The sequence below is a fragment of the Onychomys torridus genome, chromosome 23 (genome assembly GCF_903995425.1).
Source record: "Onychomys torridus chromosome 23, mOncTor1.1, whole genome shotgun sequence".
In the NCBI taxonomy this organism is placed as follows: domain Eukaryota; kingdom Metazoa; phylum Chordata; class Mammalia; order Rodentia; family Cricetidae; genus Onychomys; species Onychomys torridus.
Window position 1 is genome coordinate 25,967,355 of NC_050465.1, and position 27,206 is coordinate 25,994,560.

At 42.0% G+C, this 27,206-nt stretch overlaps 1 protein-coding gene across 1 annotated transcript in view; it reads left to right on the forward strand.

The window, feature by feature from the left end:
* Positions 1-26,117, forward strand: part of Myom1 (myomesin 1) — a 118,709-nt gene extending 92,592 nt beyond the window's left edge. Inside the window, exons 25-37 of the mRNA XM_036173634.1 lie at positions 1,306-1,442; positions 2,035-2,179; positions 3,569-3,628; positions 3,896-3,963; positions 7,520-7,633; positions 8,383-8,470; positions 9,604-9,642; positions 9,737-9,842; positions 16,822-16,985; positions 19,920-19,956; positions 20,466-20,488; positions 21,815-21,870; positions 25,343-26,117. Coding sequence (XP_036029527.1) covers positions 1,306-1,442; positions 2,035-2,179; positions 3,569-3,628; positions 3,896-3,963; positions 7,520-7,633; positions 8,383-8,470; positions 9,604-9,642; positions 9,737-9,842; positions 16,822-16,985; positions 19,920-19,956; positions 20,466-20,488; positions 21,815-21,870; positions 25,343-25,624 — 1,319 coding nt within the window. The 3' untranslated portion in view covers positions 25,625-26,117. The remainder of the gene's footprint in view (positions 1-1,305; positions 1,443-2,034; positions 2,180-3,568; positions 3,629-3,895; positions 3,964-7,519; positions 7,634-8,382; positions 8,471-9,603; positions 9,643-9,736; positions 9,843-16,821; positions 16,986-19,919; positions 19,957-20,465; positions 20,489-21,814; positions 21,871-25,342) is intronic.
* The last annotated feature ends 1,089 nt before the right edge of the window (positions 26,118-27,206 follow it).

Below are 27,206 nucleotides of genomic sequence, written 5' to 3' on the forward strand. Positions count from 1 at the left end.
GTCAGAGTCTGCCTCCATGTATGCACATGCCGTATTTGCTCTGGGCCCTCAGTGGCCGTTCATGGTGGTCTGTTTTCCTCTAGATGATATTCTTGGGACTCAGAGCAGACAGAGCATCAAAAGCTCTCAAGAAGGGCAATCCTTTCCTTCACATTGCCACTCCAAGTCACATCACCCATGTATTAGGACCTCCATGATGGGATCTCCAGACTTTTCTAAAAGATCCTTTCTAGTCTCAAGACTTAGTTGTAGCAAGGGTTAGACTCTGGTCTTGGGAACTGTCTTTATCTGCTCCACTCAGACATTTATTCACACTGGAAAACCATAGTGTTCATCAGAGAAATGGAATTGGGACAAAGAACAGCATAGGATAGCAGGGATCATCACGGCCTTAGCTCTGTGGCCTAGATGTCATGACTCTTACTTAGCATTCATCTTTCTCATCAGTAAACTTGGTGGGGGACAGAGAACTTACTTCTAATTACTGATCATTATCCTCAATTTTAATGTATCCTGTTGTACTATAGTTAATGGTCTGATAGCCAAGTGAGGCATACAATGTCTGTGTTGACAGGTGAGGTCCATAAGACTTAAGGAAGGAGCAACTGGGTTTTTTTGTTTTGTTTTGTTTTGTTTTTTCCAGACAGGGTTTCTCTGTGTAGCTTTGTGCCTTTCCTCGAACTCACAAAGATCTGCCTGGCTCTGCCTCCAGAGTGCTGGGATTAAAGGCGTGCGCCACCACCGCCCGTCGGGAGCAACTGTTTAAGGTCATGTTTCAGCTCCAAAGCCCATCTTCTCTCTCTGAGTGCAGAATGTCCAAGCAGAGCAAATCTGTAACTGGTTCTGTGGAGTAGATAGAGGAAAATGCAAAGAAAGCCATCTCTGCAGTTTGGCTGCTACACAGCTTGTTCCTAGCAGACTTGGGGCTAGGTGCTGGCCATCCTGGGTCAACTAAGAACTTTCTTCATTTTTCCTTGTGTATGACCTTGAATAACCTTGACTAAAGCTGCAGCAGAGAGTCACAGACATGAACCAGAGTCCCCCTACAGATCACTGCATCTTCCCTGTTTTGACAATTGGGACAACTATGACTCAAAAGGGGTGATATCCCCAGGATGACAGCCAAGGCCTCTGCCCCTTATCCTGAGGTCTCCCCGTAACAAGCTCGTTGTCTCTGGGTCTTGCAGGAATCAGGGATCTACATTGCTATTGGTATTGACTTTTTTTTCACTTGTTAGAATGTCTGTATCAATATTGTTGTTTGCCAGTATGATGACTTACTATGTCTATTTTTATTTTTCCTAGCTGTCCCAACTAAGTCAGAGTTGGCAGTTGAAATTTTGGAGAAAGGTCAGGTCCGGTTTTGGATGCAGGCTGAGAAGCTGTCTGGCAATGCCAAAGTCAACTATATATTTAATGAGAAGGAAATTTTTGAAGGGCCGGTAGGCTTCCCTCCTACTTTTTATAATTAAAAATAGTTATTTTTAACAGTTTAATTTTTTTTTAAATGTCATCCATTGTACTATTTAGACATCATTTCTACCCCTCTAACCTGCCCTCCACCTCCTCCACGTCCTCCTACCCCCATTTAGATCCATGAGCTCTTAAACAACATGCTGAGTCCCTTTAGTGTGGCTTGTATAGATTTGTATTTAGGGATGACTGCCTGGGACTGGGTAACCTATGGGGTGTGTCCTAGGAAAGGATTGTTTCTCTCTTTCTTGGCAGCCATTGCTTGCCTGTAACTCTCATTTAGGGATGAGGCCATGTGAGGTTCCCCCATCTTCACTGGCATATCAACTGTGAAGGTCTTGTTTGGGTGACCCTATTGTTGAGATTTCAATCTATTCATAGTCAATTCCTGTTTAATTCATACACCCACATAGTGCTTCTTTTTCCAGGAATAAGATCTTTGAACAATTTGCTTAGTTGTTTAGAAATATTAAAATTCTGATTCTTTGTGGTTTGTTTTGGGGTTATTGTCTTCAAATGTTTGCCTCTCTGATTTCCTGTTTTCATCTTTTTACATTGAAGAAATACAAGATGCACATTGACCGAAACACTGGCGTGATTGAGATGTTCATGGAGAAATTGCAGGACGAGGACGAGGGAACGTATACATTCCAGATCCAAGATGGGAAAGCAACCGGCCATTCTACTCTTGTTCTCATTGGAGACGGTATGAATTCTGAGGGACACTCAATGGACACTTGGCTACTTACTTCAGAGCAAATACCTCATGACTTAAAAGAGGTCCCGTGACTGGCAACTGGAACTGTTTAGTGAATTCCTGCATCAAATTACAAAATCTAGTCAATATTTTCCATGGTATCCCATTGCCTTGAAATGAACATTACTTTGAAAGAACACCCAAAATTGTTCCTGACTTTCAGGCAAGGTTGGACTTAAATAGTTTCATATGTAAACAAGTATGCACTACTAAATTCTCCAATCTAGGAAGTTGCAGTACAGCCAGAAATATATATATATATATATGTCTCAGTAACAAACCACACTATTTTAACAATATGTGATTGCTCTAAATTATTAAACGTTGGAAAGAAAAAAATGTAAAAGTACGGAATGTGTGCCAAATCTGTCAATCAAATATTATAACTAGATGGTAGAGGTCAGCTGTAATAAACATCTGTGAAAACCACCATGGTTTAAAAAGTGGCACTTCACAAGCTGCAAAAGATGGATAGATGTCTATATTTGTAACAGCCAGTATGGTTTCATCATGTTCTAGCTTTATGACTTTGAAAAAGTTATTTAGTCTTGGGGCCTGGGAGATGGTTTTAGTCAGAAAAGTGCCTGCTGTGCAAAAAATAAGATCTGAGTTCAGACCACCAGGACCCACTTCAGCAGCCCAGCATAGCAGCATATACTTAGCCCAGTGCTGGGAAACAGACAGGAGAATCCCTGGGGTTGTGGTCAGCAAGTCTAGCCAAATCAGTGAGCTCCAGGTTTAGTTAGAAAGATTTTCTTTACCTGTCTGTTTTTGTGTAGGTATGCAGAGAAATAGGTTGGAGTTATAAGTGGTTATCAGCTGCCTAGTTTTGGGTGCTGGGACTTGAACTCAGGTCCTATGCAAGGGTAATGTACACTCTCAATCACTGAGCCATCTCTCCACCCCAAAAACCCTGTCTTAAAAAACAAGGTGGAAAGCTAGGTGCGTGGCTTTAATCTCAGCACTTGGGAAGCAGAGGCAGGCAGATCTCTGTGAATTCAAGACCAACCTGTTCCTAAGTTCCAGGACAGTCAAGGCTACATAGTAAGACCCTGTCTTGGCCTTCTGGTGCACACACACATACACACACACACACACACACACACACACACACACACACACTCACAGACTCACATACACACAAAGTTATTTAGTTTTCAAAGGCTGTCTCTCTCTATATATAAATCAGAACAAGTAGGGCCATCACAATCTTGAGTATGATATAATGAAAATAGCCGACTTAGCATATGTCCATCATGTGCATTTCATCATCATGTGCATCATGTGCGTTTGTGCTGCTCAATTCAATTCCACACTTCCTTGTTTTTCAATTTCTAGTTTACAAGAAGCTCCAGAAAGAGGCTGAATTCCAGCGACAAGAATGGATCAGGAAACAAGGTAAAAATAAAAAATTTTTTGTATAAAATATTCCAAGGCTATTTTTATAGCAAATTTAAATGAACAGCACTGATTATGTTAATGCTTGGTGAAAAAATAATTTAAATAGTTATTATTAAATATGTAGACATTAAAAATTTAAAAACTGAATCCATAATTTTAAGAAAATCTGACTTCAGACTTAAGTCACCTCAAGATTCAAGGATGAGCTTTGATCTTGCACATGCAGCTGATTAAAGGATTGCTTATGTCATTAAAATTTTGTAGGCCCACATTTTGCTGAGTATTTGAGCTGGGAAGTGACTGGTGAATGTAACGTACTATTGAAATGCAAGGTAAGAGATGGATGCACTTTTAATATTTTATTCAGGAGAAATAAGGATAAAACTGAATGTGGAACAAGGATCCATTTTTTCCACTTCCTTTATTTAATATAAAGTGATGAGCAGCAGATACTTTACCCTTTAATGTTGTGGAACCTTCGGTTGGTAAGAAACAGAGTAAAACAACATGAAAATATGCTGAGGAAGGTGACTGGCCTGGTGTCATCCCCAACTACAAAATGACAGGGGCTCTTTAAGCCACAGCTTGAGGGTCCCTTCTCCAGAATGGTTTGGATCTGAAGTACTTGGGGTTTAGGGTGAATTTTGTTTTGGATTTTGGAATATTTTTTATTTTGTTTGTGTAATGAAATGTCTGAGGGAACTCAAATCCAAGTACAAAGTTCATTTATGTTCCCATATACTTAGACATAGCCTGAAGGCGTGCCACGCACTATGTGGGATAATTTTGCACATGAAGCAAGGCTTGGTGGTATGGATGTTCCACTTGTGGTTCCATGCCCTACTGGCTGGTTTTATGTGTCAACTTGATACAAGCTAAAGTCACTGCAGAATAAGGAGCTTCAGTTGAGGAAAGACCTCCATGAGATCCAGCTGTAAGGCGTTTTCTCAGTTAGTGATCAGCACTCAAACAGGGCATCACCCACAGTGGGCTAAGCCATCCCTGGGCTGGTGGTCCTGGGTTCTGTAAGAAAGCAAGCTGAGCAAGCCGTGGGAAGCAAGCCAGGAAGCAGCATCCCTCCATGGCCTCTGCATCAGCTCCTGCCTCCAGGATCCTGCCCTGTTTGAGTTCCTGTCCTGACTTCCTTCAGTGAAGAAAAGCAATGTAGAAGTGTAAGCCAGATAAACCCTCTCCTCCCCAATTTACTTTTTGGTCATGGTGTTTCCTCACAGCAATAAAAAACCTAACTAAGACACATATGCTTAGAAACTTGTAGATTGTGGAGTGCTTGGTTTGGACTTTTTGGTTAGGGATGGCCACCTCCAGTCAATCTCAGAATGCCACACATTGCTTTTATTTTAGGCTAAACCTGTGTTCTAAGTGGTAGATTATTCCTGGCCCACCCCAACTCCTGCCTTATTTGGTGAACTTCTCTAAGTCATGAGATTTGCACAGAAACATAGCTGAGTGTGTCCAGCTATGCTTCTCAGTCTCACCTTGTGCTGCCTTTGGGGACTGGTGGTGTTATTGGTATTTTACTCTTTTGTGGCAGCCCAACACCCAGCTCCCAAATAAATCACTCACGGAGGCTTATTCTTAATTATGAATGTCCGGCCTTAGCTTGCCGTAGTTTCTTGCCAGCTTTCCTTAACTTATCCCGTCTACCTTTTGCCTCTGGGCTTTTCCTGTTTTCTTACTTTTGTAAATCTTACTCTTACTCTGTGGTTTGCTGTGTAGCTGGGTGGCTGGCCCCTGGAGTCCTCCTCCTTCTCGATCCTTCCTCCCAGATTTCTCCCTCCATATATTCTCTCTGCCTGTCAGCCCAGCCTATCCTTTCTCCTGCCTTGCTATTGGCCATTCAGCTCTTTATTAGACTATCAGGTATTTTACACAGGCATAGTAACATAGCTTCACAGAGTTAAACAAATGCAATATAAACAAAAGTAACACACCTTAAGATATTCTACTACAGACTGGAGTCAATGGAGGAATTGTCAATGGTCTTTTTAAAAAAGATTGGTATGCTCAGCAAGTTCAGAGCATTCATTTTCCCAGTCCAGATGCAGATTTTCAAGTTGGTTTATCTTTATCAATGTTTCCTAGTAACACAATAGATTTCTATAATTTAGAAACCAATTAATAGCCTTTTGTTTACGGACTTTACTATTGTTTAAACAATATTGCTTCTTATGTTCACTTAGTAGATGAACTTGTTTTTTTTTTTTTTTTTTTTTTTTTTTTTTTTTTTTTTTTTTTTTTTTTGTGTGTGTGTGTGTGTGTGTGTGTGTGTGTGTGTTTCAGGGCTTTGCACTCTACCGTTGAGCTACATCCACAACCCAGCTGAAATTCTTTCAATGTAGCAAAACATACATACTCTTGTTTATAATGAACATATTAATTACTTTTCTGTTGCTGTGATAAAGTACCATGACCAAGGCATCTTATAAAAGAAAGTGTTTAACTGAGCTTATGGTTCCTGACGGTTAGAGTCCATAATGGCAGAGCAAAGGCATGGTGATAGAAATAGCTGAGAGTGCACATGTCAAACTGCAAGCAAAAAGCAGAGCGAGCACACTGGGAATGGCCTGGAGTCCTTTGAAACCTCAAAGCCCAACCCCACTGACATACTTCCACCAACAAGGCCACACCTCCTAATCCTTCCCTAATAGTTCCACTAACTGGGGACCAAGTATTCAAATATATGAGCTCATGGAGATCATTCTCATTCAAACTACCACAAGTAAACATCTCCCCATGTTTCTCTTGCAGTCATATATCCTCTTACCAGTTGTCAGTGGGATTTTTAGGGTTTTTTGTTTTGTTTTCCTGATCTATATGAAGTCTTTACTCTTTCATACAATTTTAATTTTCAAGAAATACATGAATATATTCTTCTTTATGAAAAATGTTGTAGAAAAAGCTTAGGGTCCCTCTAAGAATATGCAATGGTTTTATCCATCTGAGATTTATATTATGATGTATGTATGGGTTAGGATCTAAATGCATCTTCTCAAAATTGCTAAGTAAGTTATTAAACCTTACTTCCTTTATACATATATTTGTAATCTTCCTTTATCTCTTTTATAAATTTTTAGCTATATATTGGAGCTTACTTATCCCGTTAATTCTGCTGAAAGACTATTTTAATGCTGTAGGAATTGACTTTCTTTGGATTTGGGATTTTTATTTTTACTTAAGCATTTATGTTAGTATATATGGCATCCTTTCTTTTCTTATCTACTTAAGAACTTTGGACTGGAGGCAGGGTCTCACAAGTTAGCCGGGCTGCTTACAAACTCCTGGGGCCATGCAGTCCTCTGATATCAGTGGGACTATTGTACTGTACCACCATATCTCACTGGTGCAATGACTTTTTTTTTTTTTAAGTTGGAGAGTACTTTACTTCTTTGATATCCCTTGATTTAATGGGTACATAGTGCTTCTACTTGGCATCAATTTTATGCTGGTTTGAAGCAATTTAGTATTGTACAAACTGGCCTGATTACCAATTTCTCCACTGCTTTGAGAATAAGCCTGGCTATAGGATAGTTCCCATTCTATTCCAATTGGTCCTGCATGTCCATGTGAAAAGTAGTTCCACTACCCAACGTAGCATTATTGAATTTGTCATGGAAATAAGATATTAAGACAACTTTTACCACTGGAAATAGAGATCCTATTGATTTAGGTTTGTTCACTGGTGTTCAGCTTATTGTAACCCTTTCTCTACTACAGTAGTTTGGTATTGATGTCTTTATAAATCTGTTTCTTCTGACTCTTGTTCAGGGTTTTTTCTTTAATATCCCAATGTATTAAAAACTGCTTACTATCATAAAAATAACATTTATTTCTTTATTTCAAGGAGGGCAATTATGATTCTTCTTACAGGTGGCAAATATTAAAAAAGAGACTCACATTGTGTGGTACAAAGATGAGCGGGAGATATCAGTGGATGAGAAGCATGACTTTAAGGATGGCATTTGTACTCTGCTCATCACAGAGGTGGGTGGCTACAGACATGAAAGCTGCTGGCTCTGGATTACAATTCTTCCAACAGAAACTAGATTCATCAGTCATCCCATGCCCAAAGGACTCACAACAGCTTACATCTGAATGCTATAGGAACATACTTACAATCCCAGTGATGGAGACAAAGAGACAGGGGGTCCCCAGGGCTTTGTGGACAGTCCAGCCAAATTGTAGAGCACCAGGTCCTAGTAAGAGACTCTGTCTCAGAAAACAAGGCTGGTGCTGGAGAGATGGCTCGGCGGTTAAGAGTACTAGCTGCTCTTCCAGAGGACATGGATCGGATTTCCAGCATGCACATGGTGACTCACAACTACCTGTAACTCCAGTCCTAGGGGATCCAATGCTCTCTTCTATTCACTTTATAGTAATCCTTTCTCAACTAAAATAGTTTGGGCCTGATTTCTTTAGAAATCTGTGTCACTGTACCCAGTCCCAACATGCATATGGTGTAGAGACATATGGGCTGTCAGAATACCCATACACATAAAATAAAAATAAAAGGTTGAAAACAAACCAAGAAGGTATATGGCTCCTGAAGAGTAATACCCAAGGTTGGTCTCTGGCCTCTATGCACATGAATGTTATATACACATCCATACATACCCACATGATATACACTCACACACACATGCATATATGCACACACAGAGACTGACATATACACACAAATGCAACAAGCAAACCTGAGCTGTAATAAACTATAATGTTCATTTTCCCCTCAGTTTTCCAAGAAAGATGCTGGATTTTATGAAGTTATCCTGAAAGATGACCGAGGAAAAGATAAGAGCAGACTGAAACTTGTGGATGAAGGTGACTCTACCAGCTGCTGGGATCTGTCTCATGGGTTCTACAGCTACCAGAATTATGACTGGGGCTGGGCTAGCCACGGAAGTCATGCTGATTCATGTCTAGTGATTTTGGTTTAATTGAAATTCCAGAAGAGCAAACTACTGTTCTTTTTCAAAAATATTTTCTCTTTTGGACCTCCTAGAAATCAAAAGTATACTTTTGATCCTTAGAGAATTTATAGCCCACACTAGAAGTCCGTTTCCAATTTAAATCATCATTTTTCTCTCAACTCTACAAGAATGTTCTAGGATCAAAACCTTCTGTGAGGAACATACTGAAAAAGAGCCCATCGTTAAGGGTGATAAGAATATTTAGGTATGAAATTTGAAGCCTTGCAGTTATTAGCAAAACGAAGCAGTGGTTTCCACTTTTCAGACTTACTAAGGACAAACAGATCATGATAATAAGCAGCTACTTTTTTTTTTTTTTTTTTTTTTTTTGGTTTTTCGAGACAGGGTTTCCCTGTGTAGCTTTGCGCCTTTCCTGGAACTCACTTGGTAACCCATGCTGGCCTCGAACTCACAGAGATCCGCCTGGCTCTGCCTCCTGAGTGCTGAAATTATAGGTGTGCGCCACCACCGCTTGGCAATAAGCAGCTACTTATAACCCCACCCCAACCTCCAGTTCTCCTCTTCAGTAGGGCAGGATTGCAGTCAACCAGCAGATGCTTTAGAGTTTGCCTTCCAGCTCCCAGAAGAGCTGGGGCCATGGAGGGCCAAGCAACTAGACAGCTAACTCATTAGGAACTGATATCACAGTTAAGAAAACTCCTGTTACTCAAACTAAGGCTTCCCTAGACTTCGGAAGAAAGAGTGTTCCAAAGCCAACAGGCTTCCTGGAATTCTCAAGTGAGGCCTTTTCTAGACTGTTCATACAAACAATCCAAGAAAATAAGTCAAAACAAGCAGAAACTTTTAAAAATCTTATAAAAATTGAGTTATTTCACCAAAAACCACTAATTATCAGTGGGTCAACAGATTTACCTTCTGTTGAATGGCTTTCACTAGACAGGGACTTTTTGAGAGCTAATGGCTTGAAATTTGACCTTATACAGAATATGTTCATGCTAACATTTTGGCTATAACTCTCTACAGCCTTCCAAGAACTGATGACTGAAGTATGCAGGAAGATAGGTAAGTTACCATTTCCTCACCATAGCGAATGCTTGAATATGCTCTTTCCAGGGTGAGCTTACAGCTGCTTGAACTATGCCATTTTCTTCCTTAGCTTTGTCGGCTACAGACCTGAAAATCCAGAGCACAGCGGAGGGCATCCGGCTGTACTCCTTTGTCACTTACTACCTGGATGATTTGAAAGTTAACTGGTCCCACAAGTAAGTAATGCAAACTGACTTGCTAGGTAGACTTTCCCCACTGGCCAATAGGAATGAAAACAAAAGCCCCACCCCTTTCAAGTAAGAGGGTTCATATTGAGGAGCATAGGTCATAACCACTCCCTTACTTCAGGTTAGGCCTATCCCTCAATGCATGCATAACGAGGTATCAATAATGGCTACATGTAGGCAGAATTTTCCTGTCCCGCCCGCCTGCTTCCAAATAACCAACACAAAGACTTAAATGATTGGCCAATAGCTAAGGCTTGTTACTAACTAGCTCTTAAACTTAACCTATTTTTATTCATCTATGTGCTGCCCTGAGGTTCGTGGCTTTTAACTCTATCCCATTTTGTGCATCCAACTTGTTCTCCATCTGGCTGGCCACTCCTCTGACTCTGCCCTCCTTCTTCCCATCATACTGTTTGGCTTTCCCACCTAACTTCCTGCCCAGCTATTGACCTGTCAGTTTTTTATTAACCAATGAGAGTAAACATATTCATAGTATACAGAAAGATTATTCCCAGAATTTCTCCTTTTTTGTCTAATTAAAAAGGAAGGCTTTAACTTTATCATAGTAAGATTATATAAAACAAAAACAGTTATTAAGAATTACAGTTGAGGGCATGGTGGTACAGGTCTTTAATCCCAGCACTTGGGAGGCAGAGGAAGGTGGATCTCTGTGAGTTCAAGGCCAGCCTGGTCTACAGAGTGAGTTCCAGGATAGGTTCCAAAGCTACACAGAGAAACCCTGTCTTGAAAAACAAAAAACAGAAAAACAAACAACAACAACAAAAAGAATTACAGTTACAATATACAGTACATTTGTTTTTGACAAAATTAGAGAAAATACTCATTATATATCCTATCTTGGTGAGTCTAAAGTTACACATATTTATCTTTTATCATAACTAAGAAAAGCTATAACTATGACTATCTAGTCTTTAATTCCATCAAAGACCCCAGAAGAATGAAATATTACCTAACGACAGGGACATCTGGCTGCCTGGACAGTCACCCTAGGTTCTGTAACGTTAGAGCATCCAACTATGGCCTAGTATATCTGACAGACATTTCTGTGAAGCAGGGAATTTTGAAGGACTGTCCTACCTTGTTTTGGCAAAGTTTGGCAGTCTCCTTCTTTTGCGTCCTACTGGTCTGGTTTGGTCAGTAATTGAGGCAAGGGCAGTTTCTTTGCCCAAATGGCTACCTTTTGCCATAAAGAAAGCAAACTCCATATGTAGTTTCTTCAATGCCCATTATCTTCTCTGAAGTAGATTCATGCTGCCAGGAGCAGACATGTCTCACTGTCATGAAAAGCTTTAGTTTATTAAACATATTAAATGACATATTCTGTAGGTCTTTGAAGTGTTTGAAGACCATCTATCTAAATATATCTGTTTATGACCTAGAAAAACATACTTAACATGACTATAAATTTGACTATTATATTATAGGTGACTATTAATCTGTATTTCTTAATTATATATTACATTTTTAAATAAGCTGCATAAACATAATACCTTAAACAAGAATAGAAACATACATACAGTATAACAAAATTAACTTTAAATTTGTATCAATATACAAAACTCTATACCAATGTAAAATATGTAAGACTAATATTTGCTTTTTTGGCTAAAGAGTAGATTCAACAATCTACCCTTTTATCCTATCATTTCTATATCCCCACTTTTTCTTTTCAGAACAAGAACCCTGACTCTAATCTCCTTTGGTTAGTTTTTTTCCTGACCATTATCCATAACAACTTATAACCAACCCCCCTTAAATGATAATAAATATCCATAACCCAGTTTTGGTAATGTGGGCATAGTTTTCCAGAGTACTTCCTGTTGATTGGGGGCACTGGTAATCTTTGGGGGACTCAGAAAAGTTAGAATAATTATCTTAGCTGTAGTATTCTGTGAAGCTGGACCATCTCAGCCAGCAGCCTAAAGCTGTTCTGAATGCAGAATTCTGAGGAGACTGTAACAGAGGCGTTTTGAAATGCTGGATCACCTGGGCCATGCATTTTCCTTGGTGTCTGGTCCCCTTGTTCTAAAAATACATAAACTTTAAAAGGTAACATACAAGTCTGCATTAATACAAGTGTAGACTGTGCATTGTGTACAAGTCAGCCAAAGATGATTTTTTGTTACGTGTTTAAGCAGGTAAAATATACATCACATGTCTTATAGTTCTTCTAGGCTTATTTTTTTTTTTATATCTGTAGTCAGGATTTTGGTGGGGCGGGGGGTCTTCCTCTATCAAACCTGATTTTCTTTAAGTTTGAACAAATCCACAGGCTTTTATTTTCTATGGAAATAAAAGCAGAACCTCTTTTCCAAAGTAATGTATCTTCTGACTTCCATTAGCATTTATAATCAAATGTCTCTTAGCAGCTATTACTCCTGCCTCAGCAGTCGAAAACTCAGACAACACAATAACATACAGTATGGAGACTCTGTGTATATTCCATCTTTATATGACTTTGTTTCCTTTTAAATTACTTTGTTCTCCTTTAAGGACTTTATTATTTTAAAACTATATTTTTAGTCCATGACTATATATGTTCTTTCTTTTCTTTCTCCCAAGCCTATGTATATTTTTAAACACATGTAAACCATTTAGAGGATCTCTAAATCTGCCCTCACTGCATATCTCCATCTTTTCTGGCTGCATGAGCAACAAAACTGCAGCATAACTTCAATCATAGCGTGTTGGTGGCTGGCTCCTCCCCCTCAGTTCCCTGAGAGTCATTTATTGCCCCAACCCAACTCTGGGAAGTTTCTGGGTCCATGCCACCACTGAATAGTGCGCTACCTGCTGCTTGTAAACACCATTTAAGTGTTTGGTAGCAGGGCCTCTGAAAAGAGCAGTGTGGTTTTTGCCGATAGTACTAAGCTGGCCCTTAAAGGATCTGTGCTCTGTCGCTGCCAGTGAACAGAGCCCAGCCAGAAAATCTGGCTACCAAGAAGCCGTGTTTTACTCCATTCTTATATGTTTAGAACCCTTTTTTAAGATTTATCAGATTTTATGTGAAAATTCCAGCCAAACATTTGGGTGTCATATGTAGGTAGAGTTTTCCTGTTCCAACTGCCTGCTCCCAAATAATAACATGGAGACTTAAGATTACTTATAAATGTTTGGCCAATAACTCAGGCTTGTTACTAACTAGCTCTTACAACTTAACCCATTTCTATTCATCTGTGTGCTGTCCTTAGGCTTCTGGCTTTTACCTCTATCCTATTTTGTGTGTCCAACATGTTCTCCATCTGGCTAGTGATTCCTTGTGAGCAATCATCCTCATTTAACAATCAGAAAAACTGATATCCCAGGGGCTCTATCCTGTATCTCCCTTGCTGACTACAGATAAACTCTTATGGTCTTGCAGCAGCAGCCGCCTATGTATTCACAGTGTATTCACTGTAATTATTCACAGAAGGATTATTCCACAGCAGCTACAGTATGTCTCTCTTGTGATAGAAGTATCATCATTCATAGACATCTCTGTAATGTAGCCTCCACCTGAGACAGCCATGTATAAGCTACCTCTGTTCTGCCAACCATCCAGAGCTGTGCTTGCAGCCCTCTATACATTTCACTCAACTCATGTGATCTGAAACAAAACTGAAGCAATGTGCACTAGAAGACCCCAAGTATCCTGTAATCTGTGTTTGTAGGCATATCCCATAGAAGTCTCATCCTGAGAAGATCCCTGGCTTATCACTGTTGGTTACAACAGCTGGCATAATCAGGTGTTAGCATCTTACATCTCACTTATCCACCCTCAGCAGTGTAGTGACTGTGACTAGCTATAATACACTGTCTATTTCAAAAAGCTATAGGATTTTGAAAGCTTTCATCATAAAGAAATTATAAGCAGGCCAGGTGTGGTGGTGCTCACCTTTAATCCTAGCAGTTGAAGGCAGAGGAAGGCAGAACCTTGTGAGTTTGGGGCCAGACTGGTCTCCATATAGTGAGTTCCAGGCCAGTCAGGGCTACATAAAAAAAGGAAGGGAGGGGCAGAGTAAGAGGAGAAGAGATGGTGGCACACAGCCATAATAACAATATTTGGAAAGTTGAGGCAGAAGAATTTTAAGTTCAAGGCCAATATAGGCTACATAGGGAGCAGCCAGCCAGCTGGGCTGCATAGCAAGATCTTGCCTCAGAAAACAATGTCAAAGTCACATGATGCCAAGGATGGTGGATTACAGCCACATGCCTGTAATTCCAGTGCTACAGAGGCAGGAGGATTAAACATTTGAGAGCAACTTGTGCTATGGAGCGAAACCTGTCTGAAAACAAGCAAATGAAACCAAAACAGCAGACCTGACATTACCCCATTAAAACATGTATCAGTTAAAAATTAATTTTAAAAAAGAGCCTGAGGCTAGTGGTGTAGCTCAGTGATAAAGCACTTGCCTGGTGTGCACTAAGCCCTGAGTTCAATCCCCAGCACCACAAAGAAGAAAGAAGAAAAAAAGAAAAGAGAAAAAAGTAAGCTGAACAAGGTAACCAGACCCAGGTCCCATGAAGCATTTGTTAGTGTTGACTCATATACAGGCTGGCATTTGATTGGGCTGTTAGGCATTTTCTGAGTTCTAAAAATAGGAAGCAAAATGCCAGTGTGGAATGCTTGGGCTTTGGTCCTTTGTTCTCTTTTTTCAGAAAACATTGCAGGGAGTAATTAAAATTTAAAATAGTCCAGAATCCTAGGAAATTCCTCTGTGACACCCAGGACATTATAATTTATCAGTCTGAAGAATGAGGGAGCAAAATTAGCTGGATCATCAATCAAAACACTGTATCTTAGTGTTTAGAGCCAGTGAGATGGCTCAGTGGGAAAAGGCACTTGGGCATGAGTTCTGTCCCCAGGATCTAACTGACTCCAACAAATTGTTGTCTGATCTCTACACATGCACTGTAGCATGTACACACACACACACACACACACACACACACACACACACACACACACTAATAATCAAATAGGTAAATGCAATATTTTTAAGTTGTGTCTTTTGTTAAGAATCATTTATTCAAGGGCTGTAGAGAGAGCTCAGTGGCTAAGAGCACAGACTTATCTTCCAGAGGACCCAAGTTCAATTCCCAGCAACATGTCAAGTGGTTCGCAACCACTTATAACTCCAGCTACAGAGAACCTGACACCTCTGGCCTCTATGGGCACCTGCACTCACGTGTATATAGCCTCCGCAATACATATACACATAATTTAAAGTGTCTTTTTAAAACATAGTTATTTTTTAAAATGAGCGCATTGAAAATCTAGTTTAAGAAACTTGCCATTGGAGTAGCGAGGCAGCAACTTCCTATAGCCTTGGTCTCTTCTACACGAGTTTCTCAAATGTTTATTTGCCCACACAAAGTTCAGAGAGTGAGAAGTGTACCATTGTTTTTCGTAAGTCTGAGGCAAAGTGAGGAGAAAAAACACACCTTAAAGTGGGCGTCAGTCTTGACTCTGTCTTCATCTTCCTCAGCAAGTCACTTTATTCTGTGGCTTTTACTCTTCTCCTGTGAAGTCAGAACAATGGGACCCATTCTATCCAAAGCACTTGACATATAGAAAGCACCGTTGTGTGAACCAGACGACTAAATGACTCATGTAATGCAGAGGGCTGTCTTCCTGTCTGGCGCTCCATTCAGGCCAGAGCCTGCAGGGACAAACATGCTTCTTTGCTTCAGTGTATGGCATTGATTGCTAACACAGTTACAGAGATATTGATAAATGACCTTATAGCATGTAGTGTTATAAGAAAAATATTATTTATTGGAAGATAAAATATTTTGATGAAAAGTAAGTTTGCTTTGAAATTTTATTTAAGCTATAAACTTTACACATGTTTTTTTTGGAAATTACATTTATAGATATTAGAAAATAGATTAGAATATGATATCCTCAACAGTTTTGTTTGCCCCTTTCTGCACATTTAAAGAAAATTTTTTCTAGTTTTTATAACTATATATGTATATATGGTAATTTCACATACTGCTTTTTAAAAGAACGTATTGCATTTGTTTCATGTGTGTACATGCGCACATGCCACAGCACATGCGGAGGTCAGAGGACAGTTTGCAGGAGTCAGTTCTTTCCTTCCACCCTGTGAGTTTCAGGGAATCACTCCAGTTGCCAACTTTGACAACAAGCACCTTTAGACCCTGCTCCATCCACTGGCCCTACACTGCATTTTAAAATTTCCTCACAGTTTCACAAAATCTTCATGAAGTATCTTTTGACAATATGTGAACAGCCCTCTGCCACGGCCTCCTTTGTCTGTAACAGCAGTGTTTCTGCACAGTCGGATCACAACGGCAAGGGCTGTATCTCACTTGCTCTCACACAGGATCCTAGCACACGCCTCACGGGTCTTGACAGCCACTCTGCTTTGTATTCACTTCGAACTCTACTACCAAGTGTGTATTTATGTTTGAAGTAGCTTTGGAGCCACACATGTCAACAGATGTCATGCCCAGATAGTCCCTGTCATTGTGTCTGTTTTTTTTTTTTTTAAGCTGAGGATCAAACCCAGGGCCTTGCGCTTACAAGGCAGGTGCTCTACCACTGAGCTATGTGTCTTTACTTAACCAGTTTGGCCACAGAACATTTGTGCTAAATATGCAGCAAAATTGTATGTAGTTTGGCCTTTCACCTTTAAATATCTCTGTAATCCTAGAAATGAACTCGAGCAAACCCAAAGGTAATTAGTGCCGCTGAGAAGTACTGGTCTTGAAATCTATCTTGGGGCCCAGGCTACAGCAGTCAGTTAAGTAGATGCTCAGGCTATCAGTTTCAGGTCTTTGGAATCCAAGTACTGGGCTTCACGGCCCATAATGACCCTGAAACAGAACAGCATAAGCAGGCCTCATGTTTTCTGGGAGTCTATGAAGGTTTATGGTGTATCACCTGATAAGAAACAGGAAGGATCATCAGGAATGACACTTTCTTTTGCCTTCACAGTGGGACTGGCATTAAGTACACAGACAGAGTTAAGAGTGGGGTCACTGGGGAGCAGATCTGGCTGCAGATCAATGAGCCCACTCCAAATGACAAAGGGAAATATGTAATGGAGCTCTTTGATGGCAAGACTGGACACCAGAAGACAGTGGATCTTTCTGGACAAGGTAAACGTACTCATTACAATTCACTGAGTAGTGAACCAGAGATTATTACATGGTGACATCAAAGAAGTTGGTGTTCGTAACACTTGGGTTGAGTGGACCTGTTCTGATTGGTTACTCTGAATCCCAATCTTTTTGGAAACATGACTTGTTTTTAGGTTCAATTTGATTATATGTCACCGTGTATGAGTGACGCCATCCTGGTTAGATTTGGCTGGCTGAGGACTAGTGCAGGAACTAGACTAAAATAACGGCCTCCAATGAATTTTATTAATCATGGTTTTGGCAAGATAGTCTTAACTATCAAGAGTTTAGTGGGCAAACAACCATAAAAAGCAAGCTGGAGACAGTAAACATGGAGAGAAAAGCACAACTCTCACAGGAAGAGTGGTCTGTTGACTCATGATCACTTCCTTAAGAGCAAAGTGTGAAAAAGTAATTGTGTATGGGGACTGAAATCATCCAGTCCAAGAAAGCAGTTGCTAAGACTAGAAAGACTGAATGTGAAGGGACTCACTGACCTATCAGAGTTCCCGAAGGTGGAGGGTGAGACCAAGAGCAGAAGGGAAAGAGTTGATTCTGAAAATGACAATAATACAAGGCTCCTCTGTCCAAAAGTAGAGAGCAGTGAATGAGAAGAACCAGAGGAAAATGCTGAGCAGAACAGAGGAGGCTGGGGTCTAAGTTGGAAGGTCCCAGATGTCTTAGTCATCTGTTGAATTGGTGTTTCTGTAGATCAAGAGGAAGAAAAGAAAGTATCAAGAGAAGCAAACAAATGACTTGCAACCATCAAAGATCAAGGGTGGTGCACAATTACTGACTAAAACTTAAAAAGTTGAGTCATCAGCTAAAATCACCAGGCCATTTCTCCCCATCCCCTGGCTATATTCTCCTACCCCCCCCCCCCCCCATGCTTTCCTAAAGAATAAAATCTAGATAAAAGTCACCAAGGGAGGCTAGACTGGATTTCCTCCACTCCTTGGTGCATTAAGATGCAGTCTTGGTGTATCATAACTCTTTATGGTTTTCAACCTTAGAATAGATTCACAATGTATGTAAAGAACCACTTTCCAAGCATGCATTGAGGCGTGTGTGTGTGTGTGTGTGTGTGTGTGTGTGTGTGTGTGTGTGTGTACAGGCATGCACACATGGTGTTGTCTGAATACCCTACTCTCATGCCCCCCCTACCTATTTTGCCTGACTCACTGAAGGATTTGTAGTCATGGGAGAAACTGCAGCAAAGAGGCAAGGATCTTCTGAGCCACCTTATCCCAGTGATACTGTGGGTTTCCCCCACCGTTCATCTGACTGTGGGAAACACAGTAGAAAGAGGAGAAAGCAGTGAGGGGGTGGAGAGGTTGAAAACATCTCAAAAATTAGTTTTAACAACAAAGCTTATGCAGCTGCCCCACTTCTAACCCCCTTTAAGACAATGGGTGTGGATTCTCTCACCAGGGTTGCCATAGCCATCAATCACAGGTTAGCTTGACCACACCCCTTTTTCTGAGTTCAGTGTAGGGACCAGGAAGATTTCTGTGCTACCATCCCAGTTCAACCTGAATCTCAATCATTTTTCAGATGAGAAAAAATAAAACCCAGCAACTTGAAGCTGACTTTATGCCTATTCTTCCATATATGAAATGTGCATATATGGGGGTGTGTAGACTAGTATTGTCTAAATATTCTTTAGACTTAAAATATGGGTCTTGCCTGGGGAGATGGCACCATGGGTGTAAGCACTCCCTGTGAAAGTCCAATGGCCTGAGTTCAGTTCCCAGAACCCACAGGAGAAGCTGGATGTCATAGTACACATCTATAATCTCAGTATGTCTGCCTTGAGATGTGGGTATGAGTCAGGAAACTCAAAGGCCAGCCAGCCCAGCTGAGCAGCAGCAGAAACAAGAGACCGATCTTACTGAGCACAGCTGGTGAGAACTGACTCCTGAAAGTTGTGTTCCAACCCCTCCACACAAGCCAACACATACTCTCGACCCACACATGCAGATAAATAATATCTGTGTGTGTCTGTGTGTGTTTGCTCGCACATGCACATATGTATATGCATGTGTGTGTCTGTGTGTGTGTGGTTTTTTTGTTTTGTTTTGTTTTGTTTAGCCTCAAAGGAAATGAAAGATGAAATAGAAGGATTTTAAAACAGAGCTGCCTTTTTTCATGGTCTCGGTCACAGGTCACAGGGATAAGGTTATTTTAGAACAGTGTAATTTTTATCTTCTTATCTCACTCGTCCCCCCTCTGTGTCAGGGAGCAGAGAAAGGAGGGACAGAAGGCATGGGAGAATATGAGCAAAGAGCAGCGATTCATATCATGAAATGTCATAATGAAACCCATTATTTTGTACGCCAACAAGAAATGTATTTAAAAATCAAAAAGAAAAAAAGAAGTACAGTCTCAGGGCTCTGTTCTATAATGGACAGCAGCCTGGACTTCAGGCTAGCCTTAGCATCAATGTGATGACCATTACTCAGTGTGTTCTCCTGCCTAAATGGGCCAAAAAAACCTATCATGAGGACGGTTGAACTGTCTAGCCCAGGAACCCACCAGGGATAACTTAATAAGAAAAAGCTTTTGCTTCCCTTTTCTTTTCTCTCCTTTTCTTTTCCTCTCAGGATGTGTAGACAACACACCTTTATTTGAAAGACTTATCCCCATTTTTTTCTTGGGTGGGACTGATAGCTAACTTTTTTGCTTATGGTTGAAGGGCCCTTGCTGAGATGAAAGCTTCTAGAATCTATTACCTCATATTTTCTACCTAGAGGGTACTTGTCTTGTTGAGAGCATTTCACTGTAAGGTGAAACCATAGGCCGTCTCCTGGAAAGGTCAGCAGTGACCTAACCTTGGGACTTTAATCAGCCCTGTGTATCATCAATTCTGACTGAGAAATTTTTAACTTTCTTTTTTTTTTTTTTCTTTTAAAGCATTTGATGAAGCCTTTGCTGAATTCCAGAGGTTAAAGTAAGTTCCCCTTCCTGGCAACTACCGCTTCTACTCGGTTACGTTCCTGGAACCCTGTGTACCATTTGCCTGAGTATCAGAAAGAGTGTTTTGTTTCAGCAAGCATAGGAAAAGCCCCACTTGACACTTAGCTGAGCTGCCAAATAGCTCTGAAGTGGACTGCGGACTGACTTTCCTCCCCCACTCCTGTGTTAAATGCAGTCCAAGCTTGTTGCAGGTCTCTGTGTTACTCAGAGCAGATTTATAATTGAGAGAGCAGCCTTCTAAACTAAGCCTACACTGAGGCATGCCTCTCTCTCTCTCTCTCTCTCTCTCTCTCTCTCTCTCTCTCTCTCTCTGTGTGTGTGTGTGTGTGTGTGTGTGTGTGTGAGAGAGAGAGACAGAGAGACAGAGAGACAGAGAAGGACAGAGAGACAGGGAGACAGAAAAACAGAGAGAGACTACTTGAAGTGACACTAATGAAACTCTTTTTTTTTTTGTCTGTCTGTCTGTCTGTCTCTTAACCACAGACAAGCTGCCATTGCTGAGAAAAGTAAGTAACTGCCTTTCACATTTAGCACAGAGGCAGACTCAAAGTCGAAACTCCATTTTTCCAGCATATCTACAGATGATAATGGTTTTATTTTTTTCTTGTTGGGCTTGGTGGCACAAGCCTTTAATCACAGCACTTGGGAGGCAGAGGCAGGTGGGTCTCAGTGAGTTCAAGGCCAGCCTGGGCTACATAGGGAGTTCCCAGACAGCCAGGACTACATAGTGAGACCCTATCTCAAAACAGGAAATGGATGTTTTTCTCTTTCTTCCTTCCTTCCTTCTTTCCTTCCTTCCTTCCTTCCTTCCTTCCTTCCTTCCTTCCTTTCTCTCTTTCTTTCTTTCTCTCTCTCTTTCTTTCTTTCTTTCTCTCTTCCTTTCTTTCTTTCATAAATTGTAGATGCTCTACACATATGTTTCCACTGTAGTCTTTTTGTCTGCAGGAAGGTCTCAATTATGACATCTGACTCTTTTCCTAAGAAATCTCTTGGTTACAACCAAATGATAGCTATTAGTCACTTGTAGGCACAATGTATTAGAAGAAAATTAAAGCCAGTGAAGAAAACAAGAGTCTGAAACACTGTCATTTTAACATTGGGTAAATTTGTAGAAACAAGATTGGAGAGTCACAAGTCAAATGAAATGGGCCATAGAATGTGAGGCTGGTAACCACAGTGCCCATGGCAGTCAGGAGGCATCAGGGTGTTACAGAAGGGCTCCTTCATCACATGCTCAGAGCATGCGTCCTTGCCAACAGCACCAGCCCTAGACTTCAGCACCTCTCTCATACCTACCACCTTCATCTAAATACTCAGCCACAGACAGACCTGCACAGCACGACCAAGAACCAAGACAAGGAAGCTATCTAAGGAAAGCTTCAAAGGAAGCCCACAACTGCACAAGTCTCTGGCGCCCCCAGAGTACAGCCCTGTACAACTGGTGCTCATCACAGAAAAACCCAAAAGAGGCCACACCCAACCCCAAGCCTCTACATTACCATTTGTTCTGTTTCCTTGACCTTTGACCTGCTGAGCTACATGAGGGCTGGGGCTGGATAGAGCCATGAGAATTAGGCAGTGGGTGTCTAAGAGATACAGTAGTCCCAAGCTGGTGCTTTAGGTACAGGCCCCTGTGCATGTGCAGTAAGTAAAAAAGAATTAAAGCCAGGGTCAGTGAGTCATTTCTTACTCTGCATGTTGAAAGCAGTATTGGAATAACCATCCGGACAGGAAGAACTGACTTGAGAGGTTTGTGTCACCAGATGGTTTTGAGGGCACAATCTTTGACCCTCCTCGTTGCAGTGTTTAACCAGGAATTCCTATGCTTGCAGATCGGGCCCGGGTGTTGGGTGGCCTCCCTGATGTTGTCACCATCCAGGAGGGCAAGGTGAGTACAGGGTACCGTTGTCCCTGCCTCCACACGGGGACAGGTCCTTACAGCTACACTGTGGTCTTTTCCTTTGCATCCTCCTCCCTCTGTCTTTTCCCTGGCATCTGCACTTCACCAGAGTAGCCAGATACAGGGTGAAAAGTTCAGCGTTCCAGTCATAATGTCTTGTCAGCCCAGCATCAGGATGAAAGCTCGTCTTGTGACACTCTATTTAGGCCATTTCTCCAGAGGCACATTTGAAAAACCAACAGAAGCCATTAGGTTGTATGAAAATGAACCTGAAAACATTTGCTCATCACCCTGTAACAAAAGAAGAAATTATTCTAGCACACACTGGAAGGTGGCCTATGTTATTAAGAGTCTCATGGCTACAGGGAACACTCTGCCTCATAAGTTTCTATTAGCTCCATCTCCAATGAAAACCAACTTCTCTCCACTTGGCATTAAACTGGTGTTTCCTGGTTTCATATAATCTGAGATGAAATGAACATGATTTCTAACCTGTAAACCAGGCAGAGTGGTGGCACTTGCCTGTAATCAAAGAACTCAGCAGCAGGATTTAGAGTTCAAGGTCACCTTTGGCTACATTGCCAGGCTCCATATCAATAAAAATAAATTTAATAAAACTCTTACAAGTCCGGAGAGACCTGTAGTGAAGTGAAGACTTTTCCCACTGAAAGGGCATTACTGTCTGCGATGGTGGGGTGGGGAGTAGATTCCATGCAGTACATTTCTCTGTAGGTGGAACATATCACAGTCAACTTTAAACTCAGCCTTTGAGAGCAGCTTCTGTTCTTAAACTGTCTTTTCTGCTTTCCTCACTTAACAATGTTGAAGTCACTGGGCAGCCATCAGAATTAAGGAAGTATGAGAAAGCTCTTGAATCCACAACTCAGACCTGAGGGATGGGTGCTAGTTTTCCACAGTGCTCACAGTATTTGGGACTTCTGTTTGATTTAGTTACATTTTACCCCAAGTAATCACTAATTTCCAAAATTATTTGCTTTGTCTGTTCAGATACATTTAATGACAATGGTTTGACTCGTTTAAGAGTCATTATATGTACATATATTTATTGTAGGACATGCCATAACATGTATGTGGAAGTCGGGTACAACTTGCTAGTATCAGTTTTCCCCTTCTCCAGTGTGGCACTGGGGGCTGAGCTTGGGCCACTCGGTTTGGCAGCAGTGTCTTTACCCACTGAGCCACCTCTCTGGCTTGTATTTTTCTTTCTGAAATGTATCCATAGAGTAATTCAGTAACAATTTTAATTAAAACTGGCATGGTGGCACCTGCTTATAAAGCCCAGCACTTGGGAGGTATAGGCAAGAAGATCACAGGTCAAGCCTGAGCTACACAGCCTGTCTCAAAAACTTGCTAACTAATGATGAGGTGTGAGCGGGCTTTGTGATTTACCTAACTTTGCTCCCGTAAAAGAGGCCATGAATGATAACATAAGATCTACACTCCTTCCCCAGCAATGCCAACTCTGTCCCTAGTCAAGATCATGTAATTTAGCGTCGCTAGCTATGGAGAAGGGAACAAAAGACACAGTGAAATATAACATACCTACCTGAACTACAGTGGTAAGTGGCATGCATCACAAATGCAAACAATGGAAATGCAGGCAAAGATGTGGGGAAACTGAATTACTTATACATTGTTGGTAGGATGTAAGCTAAAATGATATCAACTTAGCAAAAGAGCTTGGCAATTTCTAGGGAGAAAAGTGAATCATCTATTTATCATACATCCCAGCAACTGCATCTGGGCATTTAGCCCAGAGAAATGGAAACATTAACATAAGAGCCTGTATTCTCTCTTCATAATAGCCCCAAACTGGAAATGGTACGTATGACCGTTAGGAACATGCACATCACTAGTCAGCCATGAAGGGCAGCAAGGAATCATGCTGACACAAAGAAGCAGTGTGGAAAGTTCGCATACTGTAGATTGTGTTCATGTAACATTTTGAAATGCTGTTTTACAAGTGGAAAAATGAGTAGCAGTTGCTGAAGACTGAGAACAGAGTTGACAATCGAAATGCAAAGATATGAAGCACAGTCTCAATGGATACATCTCTAATGCAACTCCCACTCCTTAGGCTTGGGAGTCACTGCAGAAGGGGTGGGGAGCAGGATGATGGTAAGAGCCAGAGGGTCAGGGAGTCACTGCAGAAAGGGTGGGAGCAGGATGATGGTAAGAGCCAGAGCGTCAGGGAGTCACTATGAGACCGTGTCTCCTACTAGCATCAGAAGCTACACCCATAAAGTCTCACCAAATGACTTCCTAAACACGAGCTGAACAAGGACGACATCAATGGACACGCTAAAGTGGATAGGAAAAAGACCAAGAAACCTCAACCCTACACAAAGATCCACAGGCAGCTAAGGAATGCTGAGAGTCGGAGAAAAAGTCTTCCCTAGGGAAGAGAAAACCAATTGGTGATCCAATACCAAATGGTCAGCCCTGAAAACACACATGCAAGTGACACTGTACAGACTGAGCAGGTTATATTTAGGAATATATCCACACCTACAGATACACATATACGTATATGAATGTAACAACATGTATCAATGAAACAAGAGGCCATGAATTTGAAAGAGAACAAGAAAGGGTATATGGGAGGTTCTAGAAGGAGGAAAAAGAAGGGGGAAACGATGAAATTATATTCTCAGAAATTGTATTATAATCTCAAAAAATAAAAGGTAATTTAAAAAAGAACAGGGTTGAAAAGTTGGGGTGGGTCATGCAGCTTTTGAAGGACAGCACAAAGGGGACATGTGATGATGGAAACATGGACTGTTGTGCGTACGAACCGTTACACATTGACTACAACAGTCTTACACACAAGCCTCTGTAGTGCTTCTGAGAGTCGCCTGGGAATCTTGCCGTTTTCTCAGTGAGGCAAAGTAAAGCTGCAGCCTAAATGTCAGCGTTTTAGAAGAGCGTCTCAGCACAGCTGGGAACGTTTTATTTGGGATGCATTGAGGCCAAGCGAGCACCTTTGGAACAACGCAGATCAGCGTGGGGTTCAGGGAGCTAAAGAAAAGTAGCAAGATGGAATGGGAAAATGAGTTAATTATGCAGAGCAGCCGTGGCCTTCCCCCGCTGGGCTCCATGACGCAAATGAAACGCAGAAGTGAGCGGCTGGTGAGTATGGAGTGAGATTTCTCTACTGATACAGCCCAGAGGCCACAGCAGGCAAAAGGCATCTGGGTGTTTATGAAGGAGAGTGGAGATGGAGATGGGGAGGAAGGCTAACAATGTGTGCTAACAATGAGCACTCCAGACTCCCCAAAGCCCTGCCGGCCCTTAAGGATGCTACCCACACGTTACCTCAGTGTGACCACAGGTGCCAGCACACAACTACTTTAAACCCCGGCCTGGGAGCCTTGTAACTACCCTTTATCTGAAGTTGGGTCAGCTTTATCACATTCCTTCCCATAAACCTGTCTTGCAGGCACTTAATCTCACTTGTAACGTGTGGGGCGACCCAACCCCTGAGGTGTCCTGGCTGAAAAACGAGAAGCCCCTGGCTTCTGACGACCACTGCAGCCTCAAGTTTGAGGCCGGGAAGACGGCCTTCTTCACCATCTCAGGGGTGAGCACCGCAGATTCTGGCAAGTACGGGCTGGTGGTGAAGAACAAGTACGGCTCAGAGACCAGTGACTTCACGGTCAGCGTGTTCATCCCGGAGGAGGAGGCACGCAAGGGCGCATCCGAGCCCCAGAAGTCCAAGTGAGTGGAGACTGGCTGGAGCCGAGGAGAGCCAGGACCCGCTGAGCTACCCACCATGCTGCTGTTGTGAAAATGATTTGGGTTACAGCCGGGGAAGTGCTCCTGGTGTCTCCCTGTTTTCTGCAGGCTTGCCAGGAAGTTACCAGATCTCTTACTCATATATACGAGGCACCAGTTAGTGACACTGTGAGGACTTTTATCTGCAGTTTATATGGTAAAACACTTTAGGGAATGGTTTGAAGGAAGAAGGCCAGGAGATGTTGGAGAAATGTTGAGAGAGGGCAGAAGGAACCAGGCAGAGTTGGAAGCAGATGAAGTTTACCTGTAAGTTCTTAGGGGTGGTGTCTGTACTTGCCATTCAGTGAAAACAGAAGCACACTGTTGAGGCCGTGAGTGTGGCTGGTCACTGCTACTGTAGTGATGGTGCACTTCTGACGGCAGCCTCATGATGTGGCCTCCCTCCTCCCTCCGTATGAATAAAGAGTCTCCTACCTTTCCTCTGCCCCCCCTCCAGTCTCTCTGACCCTCACCATGTTGCTGCCTGGGTGGGGCTTCTCTACCTGCGGTAGCTCATCTCCCGATTTACACCCTTGGGGCAAAAACAATACCTTGTGCACATAGTCAGATAAACCTGGGGTCAACTGAGGTTCACAGTTCAAAATCACACCGACACTGCACATCTGATCACTTAGCCAACACTCCATCATTAAGATGGAATAGTCATTGATTTAAATGTGCCAATTAATGATGACAAGATGGCATAATGCTGAAGAGTTCACACCTCCTTTCTCCTGTCAAAGGTGAGTATCTTAGTCTATGTAATGCTGCTGTAACAGAACACCCTGAAGCCGAGTAACTTAGAATGGAAAGACATTGATTTTTCATTTTCTAGAGGCTCCAGAGTCCAAGGTCAAAAGGCTGGTCTCTGACAGGGATGGGCTGGAATCTTGTCAGGGACCTTTTTGCTGCCCTGTCTGGTGACAGAAGGAGGGACAGCAAGAGTGAATGCTCAGAGGACAGGAAGTTAGGTCCAAACTCAGCCTTTTTCCAGGAACCCTCTCCAGAGGCAACTAAACCATCTACTGTGTGTCCTGACTGCGTCTGAACACTGCCAGAGATAAGTTTCTGGTTGTGAACATTGGGGGCACGTTCCAACTGTGATAGCACGAATGAAGCAGAGACGTCCCTATTCAGGAGAAATGGCTCCTATGCACATAGAGCTTTAGAAAGTTCTGGGCTGAAGTTGGCTCTTACTGATTGTTGGACATTCACTGCCCAGCACACCGGACGTAGGCAGGAGCAGGGTACTGAGTCCTCACTGGAACCTGGAGCTCATTTCACGAGAAGGAGGTGTTACCTGGCTCTCACTCTGGCCCCCTCTTCGGTGATGGCAGGCCTCACTTCCACATGGATTCTCGTCATGAGGCCCTCACCAAAGCCAGTGGGACGGCTGATCTCGGCTGCTCTGCTTCTAAACCAAAGACACTTCATTTCTTTGCAAAGCCAGCAGGCCTCAAGTTCTTCAATACAGAAAACTATAGACGTTCTAGCACACAGTAAATGCACTTCTGGAAACCAAGTGAACC